Source organism: Apteryx rowi, unplaced genomic scaffold (assembly GCF_003343035.1).
Source record: "Apteryx rowi isolate R43461 unplaced genomic scaffold, aptRow1 scaffold_514, whole genome shotgun sequence".
NCBI lineage: Eukaryota > Metazoa > Chordata > Aves > Apterygiformes > Apterygidae > Apteryx > Apteryx rowi.
In genome coordinates, this window is record NW_020450777.1 from 47,468 (window position 1) to 67,127 (window position 19,660).

Consider the following 19,660-nt stretch of genomic DNA (forward strand, 5'->3'; position numbering starts at 1 on the left):
CAACCCTGAAGTTTAGGAGAGCAAACTTTGGCCTCTTCAGGGACCTACTTGGAGGAATCCCATGGGTTAGGGCCCTAGAAGGAAGGGGCGTTCAAGAGAGCTGGTTAATATTCAAACATCACTTCCTCCAGGCTSAAGAGCGGTSCATCCCTATGAGTAGRAAGTCAAGCAAAGGAGGTAGGAGACCTGCATGGATGAGCAAGGAGCTCCTGGCAAAACTCAACCAGAAGAAGGAAGTCTACAGAAAGTGGAAAGGGGGACAGGCCACTTGGGAGGAATATAGGAACGTTGTCAGAGTATGCAGGGATGCGACGAGGAAGGCTAAGGCCCGTTTGGAATTAAATCTGGCGAGAGATGTCAAGGACAGCAAGAAGGGCTTCTTCAAATACATTAGTAGCAAGAGGAAGACTAGGGAAAATGTGGGCCYKYTGCTGAATGGGGTGGGTGCCCTGGTGACGAAGGATGCAGAGAAGGCAGAGTTACTGAATGCCGCCTTTGCTTCCGTCTTTACTGGTCAGGCCAGCCCTCAGGAACCCCAGACCCTGGAGGCAAGAGAGAAAGTCTGGAGARAGGAAGACTTTCCCTTGGTTGAGGAGGATTGGGTTAGAGATCATTTAAGTAAACTTGATACTCACAAATCCATGGGCCCCGATGGGATGCACCCACGAGTGCTGAGGGAGCTGGCGGATGTCATTGCTAAGCCACTCTCCATCATCTTTGAAAGGTCATGGAGAACAGGAGAGGTGCCTGAAGACTGGAAGAAAGCCAATGTCACCCCAGTCTTCAAAAAGGGCAAGAAGGAGGACCCAGGAAACTACGGGCCAGTCAGCCTCACCTGCATCCCTGGAAAGGTAATGGAGCAGCTCATCCTGGAGGCCATCTCCAAGCATGTGGAGGACAAGAAGGTGATCAGGAGTAGTCAGCATGGCTTCACCAAGGGGAAATCATGCTTAACCAATCTGATAGCCTTCTCTGCTGGAATGACTGGCTGGGTAGATGAGGGGAGAGCAGTGGATGTTGCCTACCTTGACTTCAGGAATGCTTTTGACACTGTCCCACATAACATCCTCACAGGCAACCTCAGGAAGTGTGGGCTAGATGAGCAGAAAGTTAGGTGAATTGAGAACTGGCTGAATGGCAGAGCTCAGAGGGTTGTGATCAGTGGTGCGAAGTCTAGTTGGAGGCTGTAGCTAACGGTGTCCCCCAGGGGTCAGTACTGGGTCCAATATTGTTTAATATCTTCATTAATGACCTGGGTGATGGGGCAGAGTGCACCCTCAGCAAGTTTGACAATGATCCAAAACTGGGAGGAGCGGCCAATACACCAGAGGGCTGTGCTGCCATTCAGAGAGACCTGGACAGGCTGGAGAGGTGGGCAGAGAGGAACGTCATGAAGTTCAACAAAGGGAAGTGCAGGGTCCTGCACCTGGGGAGGAATAACCCAATGCACCAGTACAGGTTGGGGGTTGACCTGCTGGAAAGCAGCTCTGCGGAGAAGGACCAGGGAGTGCTGGTGGACACCAAGGTAACCATGAGGCAGCAATGTGCCCTTGTGGCCAAGAAGGCCAATGGTATCCTGGGGTGCATCAGGAAGAGTGGTGCCAGCAGGTCGAGGGAGGTGATCCTCCCCCTCTACTCAGCCCTGGTGAGGCCACATCTGGAGTGCTGCGTCCAGTTCTGGGCTCCCCAGTACAAGAGGGATGTGGCACTACTGGAGCAAGTCCAGCGAAGGGCTACAAAAATGATTAGGGGACTGCAGCATCTCTCTTATGAGGAAAGACTGAGAGAGCTGGGCCTGTTTAGCCTGGAGAAGAGAAGGTTGAGAGGAGATCTTATTAACATGTACAAGTATCTGAAGGGTGGGTGTCAAAAGGATGGAGCCAGACTCTTTTCAGTGGTGCCCAGCGACAGGACACAAGGCAACAGGCACAAACTGAAACACAGGAAGTTCCATCTGAACATGAGGAAAAATCTTCTTCCCTGTGAGGGTGACAGAGCACTGGAACAGGTTGCCCAGAGAGGTTGTGGAGTCTCCTTCTCTGGAGATATTCAATTGGACTTGATACAAAGAAATTTTATAACACAACATTTCTTTCATGTCACTATGTTTTTCCAGTTTAGGTTTCCATTCACATCCAGTACCACACTATGGTCTATCTGATAAATAGTGACTTGGTGAAGAGGAGTTAGTATTCACTAAAGGGCAGTATAATCTAACAAATCAGCTATATAAGACTTCCTCCATAACTGATGGAGGAAATGAGAGAGGAAGCTCTATAAGCAATTTAGGTTAGTGACTCTGAATCACACCTTGGGAAGGGAATTAGKGGAAAGCTAATCTTTCTAAATTACCGATAATCTTTGTGAATCTCTTGGCCCAGATTAATAGGTTTGTAATACACTGTAATGCAGGCTATCCACGGTTGTATTTACTAAGCAAAAAGATTTGGACGTAGCTTGTTTCCTTAAGTCTCCTGTGTTCCTTTAACATGCATTGGATTGTTGTCATTTTTATTTGTCTTGACCAGTCAAGCTCTGGCAGCTGTGATGTAGGATAGTGATTTGATTGCTAAATCAATCAACTCCTAATTAATTGACTGAAATGCTCTTGAGATCAAATTCTGAATGATGTATATGAGGATAAGAATTTAAGGATCTCCTGTGGGATGTTCCTCACATAGCATGTGGATATTCTGTTTCACACTTCTGAGGTGTCTGAATGTCTTAGTACAATGCTGTATTAATGCACAGCCTAGTCACGTGCTCACAACGTGTTTTCAAAGATAAGTAAGGCAACAAAAAAACACAACTTGCAGATGCCTTGTTTTGGGGAGGAATTTTTTTCCACGTGAAATCTAGCAGTAGAATTAGCGCTCAACATTATTTCCTTCTTGTGATCAAGTTGCACCATATTATAAGACTACCAAAGAGAAACAGATATAATCTGAAGGAGTTGAAGTTCACTTGGGTTCGGTTTGAAAGATTACTCCACATTATAGTGACCCTGTCTGCTGCTCATGTGGAAGAGAAAGGGTCTTCTGGGGAAAAAGTAGAACACAGGAGGCAAAAAAATAAGAAAAAGAGATAAGTTACTGTAGTTTGATTAAAACRGTGGGAGAGTTGTAATAAAATGGACTGGAAGCTCCAGAAGAATAATAATAGTAATAAACCTATTACATTATGCAAAAGATTTGTATTTGGAATTAAATGGTAAAGACCTGAACCAAAACAAGTCATAATGGATAGGGCCATTGTGCATGTCAAATCAGGAATACGTAAGAGAAGGTGAGAAGGGATTCTGGTTCAGGGTGGTCTTTCTAGAAAATAATAATGTTTTCTTATGCAAAATATAAAGGAGAAATTAATAAGCTTGTTTTAAAGAATAAGGAAGAGATCCAAGATATAAGGATATGTTGTAGATGTTACCCAAGTCAGGTATTTGAATTCAGAGCAGAAATCTCAGATTTTCTGAAATCTCTCTGTTACAGCCATGTTGACACAGCAGTCAGTAGAATTGCAACAGTACCTTTGCAATGGAATAGTCATGCTTCTGAAGGTATGCTCTGCTTACAAAAATGCAGGGATAATTCTTAGCTGCTTCTCCAGACATAGAAAATTCAATATGAACAGTTGGTAAAATTTACTGCTTTTAACTTGTCTTCTTTCCTATGATCAATTAAGAGGGACATTTGATAGCCACAGTAACAGGAAGTACTTCTGGAGCAGCAGATGAGAGACAAATGCAGGAGCAATGTAAAGAATAGTGAGGAAGAGCCTAAGTAAATATCTTGTCTCACAATTTATGCAGTAGTATGGAAAGGAAGAAAGGTGTTCAGTTTTGCTTTCCACTGCCTGGTTCCTTGGGCAGAAGTTACAATTCTGAGTTCATGTTCCTTCAGAAGAGATGTTGACTTTGATTTCCCCACCACCCTGATTCTCTTGAATAATGTTTTTTATGGTGTTTTTCTAGATAAATGGTTAATTTTACCAACACATTTCAAATGAGGCTAATCTCTGTGCTTTCATGGTTATGTTTTTTCAAGCTTGGAAAAATCACAGCCCTGAAAGAAACTGGCTTTCTTTAGCTGAGATTATCCACCAGAAAGCAACTGGCAGTTCTGGTGAGCGTGTCTTTTTCCCAGAATATCTTGAGTCCTAGAATTTCAATTTTTGAGTTGAACTGTCTTCTTGGTCTCAGATTTTCAGAAGGGGTCTAAACTGGGTTCTAATTGTCTGTATTGGACACTTAATAAGCCACTAAAGGAAGTGAACGGTGGGAAGAGCACAGTGTTAGGGTTCCTCAGGCACTGTGCTGCCAGATTCCTGGTCTCTCTCTCTCTTGCTTTGCCATCTGTGGTCCATCATTTGTCTTGAGCAAGTTCAAGAAGCACTTTAAGTAAAGGAGAGAGAATAATCAACACCTGTTGTTCCCCTAAAAATGCAGGATGGTCTTCAGTGCATAAAACAGCTTTGGCTGCTTTTCCTCAGGTCACTGAGATGTGGTGTCCGAGGCTGGGTGCTGCTAAGGCATCAGTTCCAATATGTTTGGGGAAAGAGTGGTACTGGGAGCTTGAATATGGCCCAGTACTTATACTAAGGAGAACATATTTATGGTTGTATAGGAGATGTGGAATTCTGCATGTCTGGAGATACTGGATTCAACAGCTTTCATTATCTTTTTTATTATCTATTATAGGAAACCAATAGGATGTATTTGCTAGTTTGGGAAAGAATTTACCATTGAAGAAGCCTTTGGAGGTTAAATTTTAAACCTTCATCACCTCTATATTGTGTCTGCAAATCCAACTCATAAAAGTCAGCAACAGATTGTTCAGGAAACTAGTTATGAAGATTTCACAAGGGGCACCTAGTTTACCATTTATAGTATATGAATAATGAGTCCACGTAAGTATTTAATCCATTATGTCTTGGACTTTTTAAACTCAAAAATATGATGTAATAATAAGTTTCAAAAGAGCTTTGTGTGAAAATGTTTTTTCGATATGAATATAAATTAAGAAAGAAGAAGTACTTTCATGGATCAAATCAGGAACACTTAAGATATTGTAGTGCTTTAGTTTCCAATGTATTTCTGTTATTAAAATGCAAAAGTTCAAAAGCGAAGGACAGTGAATGCTGAAATGCTCAAGGGCACAAGGAAAGCAAAGGGAGAATATGTTGGAAACCCTTTGCTCTCAGTTCAGTTTGGATAACAAAAATTTGAAGTTTCTTCAACTATCTTATTTTCTCTCAACCATTCCTTAGTAAGACGAAGTAACTTGTAACAATTGACTGTTCTCACAGTTACGAAAACTCTCTAGGTGCAATTACATGCAAGAGCATCTGATTTCATTGAATGAGTATTTAACTCCTATAACAGAGRGTTGGAGTGGGAAAGGAAATCCATGGGGGACAGGTATTATGGGTTCTTTTACAGAATTGCAGAGAAAAGCATATGGGGTATACAAAGTCCTGCTGACTTTTTATATATGTGAAAAGATAACCATTCATTCCCTTCCGCAAATCATGGCAAAACTGACAGATCTTTACAGTGATCCTCCAAAACAATGTGCTTTATCCAGCATTACTGAAAGCCAGTGGTATCCTTTCTGTTAATTTTCTTGTGTTGAAAACTGGGCTCACAATCCATTCTTTCTTCCACAGAGGAAAGCTGTCAAATGGAAAATATTAATAATACATCTTCATTAGCTCTTCGTCCATCCCACTGCTCAACTTTGGTCTTTTTTGTTTCCTTCACAAAATGCCTGCACTGCTGATGCAAGCAACTATTTGCATCTACTGTATGTTGAGATACATCTCTGTGCCTGCTTCACCAACTTTTATTTGTCAGTTTGATGTCAGTAAGAAACTTTGCATTAAGGAAAAGACTGAGTGATAATAGGATGGCTTTCCAGAAATAGCGTATAATAAGAAGGATGTGAAAATGGAGGCAAAGGGAGTATAAGATAGGGTAATTATAATAGAAGTAAGAAACAAATAAAGTGGGATTTAATGCTGTGATGTAGCAGTTAAAGGCTCCATTAGAAAAAAAAAGTGTGTGTGTCAGCCTTCAAATTGATGGCATCATCATTACAGTGACTTTTAGATGTTCTCAAGGCCTTCTGCATGTTCCAAAGTTCAGTTGTCCGTTTCTTACAAATTCCATAGTTTCCTGAATTACTTCTTTTTGGTAGGTAGTAGATGTGGATTGGGTTTTCCTCAGGGTTCTTTAAATCAATTAGCTTAATTATTAGATCACTTAGAAATCTCTTTGCTCATACTTCTACGATAGCTGCAACATTAAACCAATCATTCCAGTGTATAGATTTCCACAATTATTTGCTTTGCTGCAGACCATAGAAACATTAGCATAAGATACAAGTTCAAGTTTGCAAATGTATCTCAAATTATTGAACTACTATGTAATATTTTAGGATGAGTTACTTTACTTCACAGGAAACTTCTCTGCACAGTGCAGAATCAGCAACTGATTACAGAGCAAAGACTTATTTTAAATTGTGCAAAGAGAAGGATAGAAAGAGTAAAATGTTTTGTGAGGGAGGGAGGGTTACAAAGCCAATTAAGAGCCAAGGCCCTTGTTGCAGGGCTCAGTGATAACTAAGAATATGAGGGTCAGTTGTCGTCTCACAGAGTACTGAGGAATTGTTTCTGTCCCACAGCTGATAATCCAGGCCATTCTGTCTAGGGACAGCTGCACTCTGAAATATCAAATATTTACCAAATTTACGTAAATGCAGCTGCTGTGAGATTACTTTGTTTGTCCAAATGGACTAAATAAAAGGACTGCTTAGAAAGAATATCATTATCTATCAATAATCTATTTAATGTTTTCAAAAACACCTGTGGGCTAGATTCAGGTTTCTTATGCACAACGTTATAGGGCCTGACTCTCAATCGACTTGCCAGTTTGTGGGATCTGCAGCTCTTGAGTTCGTCATGAAGCTACAGGTAGGAAGACTCAGATACTTGAGAGTAGGATCTGCAAAGACTAGTTTAGCCATGAGGAAATCTCAGGAGGGGAAGTGAATCTCAAGCCCTATGCCTTATAGAAACAGAGATAATTAGGATTTTGAGCTATGCTACTCTTCATGAATTTAGGTGCTTTAAGCCATGTCAACCCTCTCTTGTACAACACACAAAAGGTGGAACAGAATACCCTCAGGCTTAACACAGTCTGCTGTGATATGTGGGCCTGGGTTCCTATCTCCCTCTGCCCAATTTGGGAGAAGGATTTGAGTAGAAACTGTTTGATCTGGAAAAAAAAACAAAAACCTTTACCACTACCACTAGCCCAAGAGCATATTTGGATGTGATTGTCTAGGTCTGTCACACAGACTCAGTAAAAATATGTTCATTGTCCACAGGGGGAGAAAGTGACTATTGATTGGTAGTTTGGGCACCAAGTTGGAAGATTCAGTTTTAAGTCTTTATGCCAAAGAATATTTAATAATTTGTTGATGTTGTTCCACTTTGTAAGTCATTAAATATTCACTGGGGCAAGTACATGAACTTGACTGTTGTGTCCCACATGACTGCCCTGATGAGCAGGCAACAGAATCGATCTCTACTCCTTTGCCACTCCTTCTCCTCACTTGACAAATATTACTTTGTTTATAGAAAGTGAAACTTGTATTTGAGGCACATGAATCTCAGATCGCTTGCAGCCCGGTTATTCTGGTACCCATCTGCATGGTGGGAGAAGCAGGCTCACTGTCTCAGTGGCAGCAGGGATTTGAAGTGTATCCCCATCGTTACACCATCTCAGGACCTCTTTTCTGTCCTCTCTCTCGTATGTTCACAGCTCCTGTCTTAGAGGAGCATAGTTTGATTTCACTCCTGGGTCTTTCTTTCCCCTACTTCTCATCTGAAACTGCAGGAACTCAAATGTTCCTAGCTCATCAATATCATTGTAATTATTCAGCCAGAGGTCATGTCTGAATTCCCATCACAGCTCCCTGACACTGTCTTTTTACAAGCCTTATACACAGATGACATGGTAGATGCAGGTTACTCTTTTCTGCCTGCCTGTTCAGCACAGCACAGGTGGCCCCTTGGCCCTCATGGCATTTTGCTTTCCATTGTTCTCCTTCTCTGCCCTGCTTTTCCAAATGAGTTTCGACCTTTTTCTGTTGCCATGTGGTAAGATGAAGCCAAGTGGGCCTCTGTCCCAAAGCACAAAGGCGAGGCACAAGAAGAGACTTTTTGGAACCAAAAGCTAGAAAGGGAGACTTCTGGTGCTGCTCTCCTACCCATTCAGAGAAAAAGAAGGAAGGTGGAACTCTGAGAAAATGAGTGTTTTCTAATATGTTACATCTAGAGTCTTTTATAGCAGTCTCTTTTCGGTAGCACACCTGTGCACACTCTCGCAGCCCTCAGAGACAAAGTTTTTTCTTTTGACAGCATCATCACTGAACTGGAAGAGGTCAAGAAGATGAAGATGAAGGACTCAACAATTTCAGAGACAAACTTGAGCAGTGTCATTGCCAACTAAGAAAAGCCAGTGTTGCTGAAGGAAAGAAGCAGAAAAGTTCATAGCACAGGCATTCAAGGGCAGGGTAGAACAGGTCACACTACAATGACCTCCTTTTTTTAAGGGGAAACTCTCCCAGTGATTAGTCCTTTCCAATAAAATATGCTCATACATATACTTTTGTGCCAAGGAGCATCCAGAAGCAAAGATCCAAGCTGAAAATGAAGAGCAGAGAAAGTTAACAGATGCAAAAAGGGCACACTGCACGAAGATATCCACAACTTGCTGGAAGAAGGACAGTTTCATGGGAAACTGTAGTACCAGGACACTACAGAGATGAAATCTGTCAAAATGGTAGTAGTCTAATAATCTATGCTAAAAAATTAAAATAAACATGCTTAGCAAAAAAAGTAACAGGTATCATACACATATACCATCTATTTAGATATGTTTTCTCTACATGTGTATAATATATGTAAAATTAGCATACATTATATGCTAATTGGGCCAGTATTTAGCTCTATAGTGGATGTTTACTTAAAAACTACAGAATCTATCAGTATCTAATTGCTTTTCCTGTATCCTGTATCACAGAGTATAGTTCCAGTTATGTCATACTGCTATTCATTGCAACATGTGACAATTCAGCTTATATTTATAAACACGATACATGTGCAATTTTAAAAAGGGAAACAACTGTTTGAAAGGATCGGGATATAAGTTTCAAGAGCACTCTGAATGAGTCAGACTTTTTCCTTTGAAATCAGGGGGGAAAAAAAAGAGGACGTTCAAAGTGTCTTGTTAAGTTTATACAAACCTTTATTTGCTAATTACAGTTTATGTTCGTACTAATTTCCTTGACCTTTAATTGTATAAGACCTAGGGAGGCTGGTCTGTAAATGTTGAGATTGCAATAGCACTTATCACAGAATGGTTGAGGTTGGAAGGGACCTCTGGAGATCATCTAGTCCAACCCCCCTGCTCAAGCAGCTAGGTTTATAATAACCCCCGGCAGTTCTTTCCTTCCCCCCCCCTCAAGGTTTTAGAACATTTTCTAGTCATCTTAATTTCACTTCCCCTCCTCTTTTTTCCTGGTCTAACTTCTAAAAGGTATGAGCTATCTTTCTCAGCTGGGGTTTTGAAAGTCCTTTTCACAAAGGCCATTGCAAAAGCCCTCATCTTCCTTTTCCCATTTCACTTAGGGCCTGCTTAGCTGGTTTTGCTGTTTCTGAGCCTCAGAAGAGGGGCCCTTCTGGGGCTGGGGGGAGAGCGGCGAGCGCGCGCATGCACGGCCTCACCGGACRGGAGCCATTTTGGCTGGAGGAGAGGAGCACAGCCGTCTGTGGGGGCTTGGGGGCGCCGGGGCAGGAGGGCAGCACGGGTGGGCAGCTGCGGGCAGGCACGGGTGGGCACCGGGTCTGTGTGGGCACAATGGCCCCTTCTGAGGCGGCCAAGGCGCCCAGCCGCCCCGGCCACAGCAGCAGGAGCCTTCGGGGGGAGCGGGCGCCTCAGGCGAAGCAGGCACCATGGAGCAGAGCACCACATACTGCAAGATGATTTTCATGTGGTCTTCTGACGGAGGCCGTGCTTCCGCCGAAAAGCCTCCCACAGCCGAAAAGCCTCCTGCAGCCGAAAAGCAGCCTTCGCCTCAGCCATCCATGGTGAAGGTGAGGAGGGTGGCTCGGCGGCCTCCCCGCCAGGGGCCTCCTCCCTGCGGACAAAGCGGCAGGTTGCGTTTCACCCAGCAGCCAGAGGAAATTTTGAGGGGGAGCCACGCGTGGGTCCTGAGGAAGGGGCCGTGGGGTGGCCAGCCCTTCCCCAGTCTCCTCTGAAGCGATCTGTGAGGGTTGCAGGGTCGCCCGTGCCCCACGGAGGCAGCTCAGCGCCCTGGCAGCAAACGGGCCCCATCGCATGGGGCTGCGGTCAGCAGGGGCTTGGCCGTTTGTTCCYGGGGAGAGGCCCAGGCAGGAGCGAAGCTCAGGCTGCCGCTGCCCCATGGTGCCCCTCCACCACAGACAGGTCCCGTTATAGAAAATCACAGGGAAAAGGGAAGAAGCAGGCTTTGTGCGAGCAGCTGGGGAGCGCGCGCTGTGGCTCACCGCATGGCCGGCCAGCGTCAGGGCCGAACCGAGGGCGGTGGGTGGAGCTGGAGGAGGTAGCGGAGGCCATTCCCCTGATAGCTACATAAATACCAGCTCGCGGTGTGGGTTTGGGGCCATCTGTGGGTAACCTGGTGCTCTGGAAGAAGGGTGGGCAGTGAGATRCCTCTGGGGAAGGGCAGCTCCCGGAGCTCAGGCCTGGCAGTGACCTCATAGGTGCCTGAAGAAGAGCCAATGCCGTCCCAAACTGTGGCGCAGCAGAGGCTTTTGATCAAGGGGGGCAAAGTTGTGAATGATGACTACTCTGTGGTGGCCGACGTGTACGTGGAAGATGGCGTGGTGCAGCAAGTGGGACCCAACCTCCACCCCAAGCCTCCCACCGGGCTCCTCGTGCTGGATGCAACCAACAAGCTGGTGATCCCGGGGGGCATCGACACGCATACACACATGCAGTTCCCTTTCATGGGCAGCAGGTCGAAAGATGACTTCTACACAGGAACAAAGGTAGGTGTGCATGGAGCTACATGGGTGCGCATACGTGTGTCTGCATGTCTGATGCGTGCATTCAGAAAAAGAGGTCCCAGACGATTATTCAATGTTTCTTCTGAAAGACAGAAAAGGATATGAATGAAGCACAGAAAATCGAGTTTAATGAGTTACCATCCCTTGGCTGGGCCACTGTAATAAGCAGTTTGCCTACTCTGAGATCTGCCTTCAACCAGCAAGTTATTTGGGCTCCTTCACAGACTTTGCTGGGTGAGGGTGGCAGGTGCTAAGCACAGCCGCTTCCCATGGCTGTCGCAACGCTGGGTGCAGCTGACTTGCCTGCAGCAGCCAGCTCCATGCTTCTCAGAGCAAAGGTTAACTAAAGCAACATTTTAACTCCCCCCAGTGCACTGCAAGCACCCCTGTGGTAATCTGATCCTTCTCCTCTGCTAGCATGGGAGCGATGCAGGTTTTTCTTCGGTCATTCATTTCTACCCTTACTGTTTCTCTCAGCAACAGTCAAGTTCAAATATACTTTCTAAAAGTATCTCATTTCTCCCAATTTTGCACTTGGAGTCTGTTTTTCTTCTTTTTTTCAGCTTTTTAGTTGATCTCATTACATCAACTGCACTAGCAGTGTATCAATTGCTAGCATTAGCAATGCATCATCTTCATACAGTGAAGATGCTCGAGCAGAGCTCCCTGAAATTTGTAAGATAGCTTTCTCAATGCCTTGCTGTGGAGGCTGAAGTCCTTTGCCCACAGCCATCTCTTGATGGCATTGCCCACTGAACAGGCTTGTGTGTTAGTCAACATCCTCAGAGAACCTATCTGTTATATCCTGCCCCTCTCATGGCAGAACTGCAGTTTGCCAAAAAGGAGAAAGCAATGGTGCATCCCTTCTAGGGAAATGGATTGCATTGCTCTCTTCTGATATGCAAAATATGAATTTGCCTCTGTAACATAATTGAAATAAGAAGCTAAATTCAATTAATTTTAACAAATGGCACAATGCAGTAACTACACAAGTATTAAGACCCTTTCAAGTTTGCAGTCCTGCTTAGACTGACCCTACTCTAACAGGAAATTTCACTTCCTGCTTGTCTCATCATGTCATGAGTATTGTAGGGAGAACTACAAATGACTTGTATGTTATCCTTAAATTACAAGCATGTTTCTTTCAATAACAATATTTACTCCAACTCATGATAGATTTGCTGCCAGTGGTATAATGTATGGTAATATTTTACACTGCATAGTCTTAAATACTAGAATTTTTCTTCTCAATGAGCAATGAAGATGTTGACATTCATTGAAATAAACTGTAAATATTCTACCAAATTTTGACAAGAAATTATTTTGTCCATCACAGCAGATCTCTTCTACCATAGCAAAATGGCTGCTATGTCAAACATATCATGTCTAAGTCAGACAAGATAAGATATAAAAGGAAGGCTACAATACTGAATTTCCATCTCCAGAAATGACAGCTGGAAAAGGATTTTAAATTTGATCATGGTATTTTTTTCCCCAAATTTCATCTCTTCCACAGCTACATGGTAGAAATGACAGAATAAATAGCAATTGATCTACTATTATATGAGCCTCACAACTGTCTTTTTCCAAAATCTGTAGATAGGCAATATTTTTCAGAAATATTTTAGTTACCAACATGGCTTCCACAAGGCACTTCTGGTCTCCAAGCTGCTTTCTGTGATGAATGGATAGAAAAAAAATCAAGTCCACAGTGTCTGTTCTGCTGGTGTACAGACATCACAAAATATGTTTCCTCACTGAATGAAATGCAGAATTAGATTTCTGGAGTACTTAGGTTTATATGTTTTCCAGTACACAAATAAATACTAAAGTTTTGTCATTTTCTGCGACAATCCTTTACTTCTTTGTGAAGACTGTTTTTCTAAACTATCATCAATATATTTAGAAATTTGAGATCACAAAGAAATCAAATAAATATGACTTGAACTCTGAAGCTGATATTGGTTGACAGAAGAAAACATTTAAAAGGAACAGCAAAAACTATGGCTTTCTCTTAAGATGCCTGCTGAAGGTGTAATTGATATCATTCTTAAAGTGCCTTCCTTGACTTTCACAGAATCACAGAATCACAGAATGGTTGAGGTTGGAAGGGACCTCTGGAGATCACCTAATCCAACCCCCCTGCTCAAGCAGGGTCACCTAGAGCACGTTGCACAGGATCGTGTCCAGACAGGTTTTGAATATCTCCAGAGAAGGAGACTCCACAACCTCTCTGGGCAACCTGTTCCAGTGCTCTGTCACCCTCACAGGTTTCCTTATGTTCAGCTGGAACTTCCTGTGTTTCAGTTTGTGCCCGTTGCCTCATGTCCTGTTGCTCGGCACCACTGAAAAGAGTCTGGCTCCATCCTCTTGACACCCTCCCTTAAGATATTTGTATACATTAATAAGACCCCCTCTCAGCCTTCTCTTCTCCAGGCTAAACAGGCCCAGCTCTTTCAGTCTTTCCTCATAAGAGAGATGTTCCAGTCCCCTAATCATCTTTGTAGCCCTTCACTGGACTTGCTCCAGTAGTGCCACATCCCTCTTGTACTGGGGAGCCCAGCACTGGACACAGTACTCCAGATGTGGCCTCACCAGGGCTGAGTAGAGGGGGAGGATCACCTCCCTCGACCTGCTGGCACCACTCTTCCTGATGCACCCCAGGATACCRTTGGCCTTCTTGGCCACAAGGGCACATTGCTGCCTCATGGTTACCTTGGTGTCCACCAGCACTCCCTGGTCCTTCTCCGCAGAGCTGCTTTCCAGCAGGTCAACCCCCAACCTGTACTGGTGCATTGGGTTATTCCTCCCCAGGTGCAGGACCCTGCACTTSCCTTTGTTGAACTTCATGASGTTCCTCTCYGCCCACCTCTCCAGCCTGTCCAGGTCTCTCTGAATGGCAGCACAGCCCTCTGGKGTATYRGCCRCTCCTCCCAGTTTTGKATCATYGTCAAACTTGCTGAGGGTGCACTCTGYSCCWTCMYCCAGGTCAYTRATGAAGAWRTTRAACAAKAYTGGACCCAGTACTGACCCCTGGGGGACACCGTTAGCTACAGCCTCCAACTAGACTTCGCACCACTGATCACAACCCTCTGAGCTCTGCCATTCAGCCAGTTCTCAATTCACCTAACTTTCTGCTCATCTAGCCCACACTTCCTGAGGTTGCCTGTGAGGATGTTATGTGGGACAGTGTCAAAAGCATTCCTGAAGTCAAGGTAGRCAACATYCACTGCTCTCCCCTCATCTACCCAGCCAGTCATTCCAGCAGAGAAGGCTATCAGATTGGTTAAGCATGATTTCCCCTTGGTGAAGCCATGCTGACTACTCCTGATCTTTACTCTTTACTCCGACTTTAAGAGAACCAAAGCTGCAAACTAACACAGATGTTGTTGCCTGCATTATGAAAACCTAAATTAGGTGAGATACTTAACTTCCAAAAAAAGATGGTAGCTTGAGGTAGCATGTTGGTTTTTTGAGTCACTCTTTGGAGGCACTGGACAGGGCAGGTGCAAGTCCTAGACTGCATACACAAAGCAGGACATCACTTAGATGCCTAAAAGAAGGCTCTAGATCCATTCTAGTGATCAAATGTCTAAAAGCTAGATGTTGTGGACCTTCTTGACCTAGGTCAAAGTGTGGAAAGTGGAAAGAGCTATTTACACAAGGTCATAATCTAACAAATATTTTAGCAAGAGGATCAGAGAGGTAAAGTTGTGTGCCAGCTAATTGCAAAATATGCTACAATGATTAGCTAAGATTTATCTGTGCACTTAAATAAATAAAGGCACAGAGCACTTCTATTTACAAATGTTACGGGAAAAAGACTTTTGGTGAAAGTGTGGGGCCAATGACACATTTTTTTCTTCAGGTTTACAAGTATTCTTTAATTTTAGATCCTAGTTTACAAATAAGAAGTCAGGCTGTTTTGTTGTAAAAATGTTGACAGTTTGAACATCTTTTCTGGAAAAAATATTTTGTTGAATTCACAAATTCATTTGAATTCATACATGTTTATGTAACTCTCCAAACCTCTGCTTTTTTGCAAATGATTTGTTCATTCTTATGTCAGTATATTTGCTATTCTGCTCCTGATTGCTAAATGAAGACAGTTATTCAAAATGTACAAAACCAAACTTCTTCAGTGTGAGAATTTCCCCATGATCCTCCTGAATACCTGCTTGAGATGTTGGGTGTTAACATCCTTCTCAAAGGAACCCAAATATATTTCCACAGTCATTTTGCAAGTTCAGGCTTCACTTAAGGAAACTTTTCAGTGGCTTTTGGCTTTTCAGTGCATTAGGATTAATGGCAGCATAGGGGATTGGATAGGGTGAGAGAAACTATGCATTATTTTTCTCACTGATTTGCTAAAAAATAACTTTCTTGCTTTCAGGCTGCTATAGCAGGAGGCACAACTATGATCATCGACTTTGCCATTCCTCAGAAAGGCTGTTCTCTTATTGAAGCCTTTGATACTTGGAAGAGCTGGGCAGACCCTAAAGTCTGCTGTGATTATGCACTGCACGTGGGAGTTACGTGGTGGAGCAACAAGGTAGACACAATAGTTGATTATCGACCCCATGAGTCCATACGGCACATGCCTTGAATTTTTCCTCATGTGGAAAATATAGCTTGCTGGCAGTGTTATAGTTAGTATATTTTCATGTGTACAAACTACATTTGAAATAGCCCACACCCTTCTAAAAGTACATTTGAAAAAAAAAGTCTATAGATAACACACATTCTTGGATGATATTGTACAAATTCAGAATCATAGCCAGGGAAAAGGAAGCAGCCTGTGCTGCCTGATCAAGACCAGAGAGGGCAAGGGGACAAGAGGTGCTTGTGTAAATTGTGCTTTGTATTACTTGAGCACTTTATAATCTATATTCCTGCTGATTCTCAGGGTTTTATTTTATTTTTATTTTTAATAAGGCTATAATGAAAAATATGACACAACCATACTTTCAAAGGAATAGTTTTATTTCTGACTGCAGTAATATGTCTTTAAAGTAAAGCAGGATTGGAGCCAACAATTTTTTTGAATGGGAGATTGTCTATAAAATCTTTTTGGAGCTGAAGAATTGTCCTGGTTGTATGAATGTTTACTAATTGCCTGAAAGCTCTCCTGAGTAAATGAACTTTTCAGGTATCTAGCATCTATCTGAACCTGACCTGTGCTTTAAAGGACCACTTTGGATCCTAAGAGAACTTGCATCAGTATATAAATATATAAAGTAAAGTCCATTTTTAAATATGAAGTATGAATGCTTTCTTCAATTTTTAACCTTTGAAATATAGAAACCAAAGCCTTCACTCTGTAAATGCCATCTTTGGTATTCTGTGCACTGAGCACTTAATAGACTGACCCCAATTTATAGCTCAAAGCAAAGACATGAAATAAATTCTCCAGCAAAGTTTGATGAATGGGCATTTGAAAAACAACCTTAGTAGAGAATTGTACTGAAAATTCCAATAAAACTAGGTGAGTGTAAATCAGCAAAATGGTCTGCTTACTATTAAGAGTTTTTTAAAGGCCAAGACTGAAAGAAATAGAAAAATCCAGTGTTTTGCAGCCCTAAACAACCTGGGTAAAGTAGTTGAAGACACTTTAATATTTCATGCCCTTCTCATTTGCTATTATGTCCTCAGGATTTAAATTCTTGATAAAAAAGTACATTCTTTAGAATGCCTTCCCTTGGTCAGGGTAGTTAGTGAAGAAAAAAAAAAAAAAGACATTTTAGTTTTCTGCTTCCATATTTGTGCCAGAGCAGGGTCCTGTGTTAGGTGTTTATGTGTTTGATAATTCCCACTCAAGATATGCTTCTCTTTTCTCTTCCTCTTCTCTTTGTTTTGTTTTTCCCTGGACAAGTTCAGAAATTTTTGACAGATCCAACCATACTATTAGAGAAACAATGAAAAATAATGATTTACTTTTCCAAAGAAATTCAACCCAAGCTAATTGTAATAGATCACAGATATGAACCAGTTGCTATCACCATCATTTTACTGAGAGAGAAGAGCCAAAGTTAGACAATGGATAGTTATAGCTAATTTGCTGCACCACTGTAGATTCCCCCTGAAGGCATCCTTGAACAACGCTCTCACATGGGTCCATTCAGAGGCAGGGAGCAAGTGCAGATCTTAAAGTTTTCCCCAAGAACTAAACAAATCTTGATTGCTGGTGCTCTTTCATAGACAGAAATGTGACTCCCAAGATTAGATAGTGGTCAAGAGGATGTTTCATCATGTTAAGTCTAGCCAGTGAGAGCCCACTTGATCATCAGAACACATTTGATATGTGTGAGGAAGATTTTAAATCGAGAAAAGATTTGGAAACAAGAAACCTTTGGGCTAAAATCTGCATCTTTCTTCCTTTTGGACAGGCTCTTGTTTTGCTGGGCTTCACAGACTCTGCAGAAACAGGGAATCCCATGAAAGAGTGCATATAAGAAAGGAATGAGGCACACATGTAGAGTTTTAGAGACATTTTATTTGGGGTCAAAGTATTTCAAAGGACTGAGTGTTACTTAGAGTGAGGACATACCTCCAGAAGACAGGATCCTTTCTGYCACTCTGTTATTGGCCAGAAGATGCACCAAATCAAATTCTGAAAACCAAATCTGCACAAATATCCATACTCTATCCTATGAGTTAGATGCACTGATTGTGATATTTGACAGGGTGTTTTCAGCATCAAGAGGTTTTCATTGGAGTAAAATTCTGCTTCAATCTCTTTTACAAAAGTGTTCTGTTCCTGCGATTAGCTTGTGCCTCCAATACCTGCACTGCAGTGGTGCTGATTTTATATACTTTGAGAAGCAATTTGATGCAACAGAAATAGTATAAATCAACCTTTAAATATTTCACTTGGACTGTTTAAGCTGAGTATGTGTGATGGGTGAGTAAAGGCTGGTTGTTGGTTCGTACTTACAATTTCTTTATACAAAATCATTAACAGATAAAACAAAATACTGCTGTTTTGTGAGAATTGTTGGCTGTCTTTCAGGTGAAGGAAGAAATGAAAAGTCTTGTCCAAAGCAAAGGTGTCAACTCCTTCAAGATGTTTATGGCCTATAAAGATCTATACATGGTCAATGATGAGGAATTATATGAAGCTTTTTCCCAGTGTAAGGAACTTGGAGCAATTGCTCAAGTCCATGCAGAGAATGGGGAGTTAATTGCACAGGTAGGCATTTGACATTTTGTCCATCAAAGTAAGGTCTGAGCACTTCAATAGATGAATCAGTACCATCACTGTAAGACAAGGAAATGCTTTTTCTCCCCCTATTTTGCCTCTAGGAAGCTGAGGACAAACGTCTTGTCAAAGATCACAAAGGACAGGCCAGAAAATTGCAACCTGGAGTCCTGGGCTTAGGATAGACAGGAGGCAAATGATCCTGTTGTAATATGAGTTATACTGCTGACAAAGAACACATCAATTAGAGTCTGACCATGGGTCAGGTCAAAGGGGGAAGACTTGGCTAAGTGCTTACACATCAGATGAATGGTGCCTAACCCTAGGTCTGTTCAAACGTAGTCAGCTTATCTATCAGGAATGAAGCCAGAAGCCTGGAGGAAATTTAACTGACTAGGAACAAAAGTCGCCGGGTCCCTTTATGCATGTGTAGCCTCAATTCATTCTGCTCCTCAGCCCTGCCATCTTAGTGCTATGTGGTGAGGCTTAGAGTATAGACTACACTCCTGGTGTCTGTGAGTTTTTTCAACTGTTCTAGTCAAAGACACTTTCACTTTGCCACAGAGTGAAAAGAAATGAATTTACTGCTCAATAATCTCAGATCAGCAGAGCATAAGTTTCTGGAACATAGCAGAGAGAAAATCTTACGCGTCTTAAAACCTCAGAGACTCATTCAGAGGCTCTAGGTGTGTGTCTTTGTACTTACTAAGGATCATTTCATCTTTTCCAAAGACGGGTTAGTATTGTCATCTCAGTTACTGACTGAGATCTTTCAACTATACATATCAAGAGAGGGTAGGTTTTTCAAAAGCAGCGATTTATCCCTGAAAGCCAGTGGAACGTCTTCTCTGAAGTCCCTTAGGCATTCTGAGACCTGGATTTATTGTGAGATCACTTTGACTTCAGGTAACACAATGATAAATTCTCTTGAGAAAAAACACCATAACTGACTTGCTCTTACTCAGTGCAGCTACAATGGCTGTTTTAGGATCCACTTGGCTGGCTGCACATCCACCATACCGCAGCTGCACTTTAACCAACTATAACATGTTTTTCTGTGGTGTCTAGGGTGCAAAGAAGATGCTGGCCATGGGAATAACTGGCCCTGAGGGGCATGAGCTGTGTCGTCCTGAAGAAGTGGAAGCCGAAGCTACACAGAGAGCAATTACCATAGCAAATGTTATAAACTGCCCCCTTTTTGTAGTCCACGTAATGAGTAAATCTGCAGCAAGGGTAATAACTAATGCACGAAGAGAAGGTAATCGTCATAGTAGTCTTACTTTCAAGCTTGGGCACTGGCACTGGAGGAAAGGAAAAACAAACATAGTATCAGTGTCCTACTCTGCCTGG

The 19,660-nt window shown here is 42.6% G+C and overlaps 1 protein-coding gene across 1 annotated transcript in view; it reads left to right on the forward strand.

The window, feature by feature from the left end:
* Window positions 1-10,824: 10,824 nt before the first annotated feature.
* The window catches only part of DPYS (dihydropyrimidinase), a 29,676-nt gene continuing 20,840 nt past the window's right edge, over window positions 10,825-19,660 (forward strand). The window contains exons 1-4 of the mRNA XM_026080282.1: window positions 10,825-11,094; window positions 15,506-15,664; window positions 18,122-18,301; window positions 19,379-19,568. Coding sequence (XP_025936067.1) covers window positions 10,825-11,094; window positions 15,506-15,664; window positions 18,122-18,301; window positions 19,379-19,568 — 799 coding nt within the window. The remainder of the gene's footprint in view (window positions 11,095-15,505; window positions 15,665-18,121; window positions 18,302-19,378; window positions 19,569-19,660) is intronic.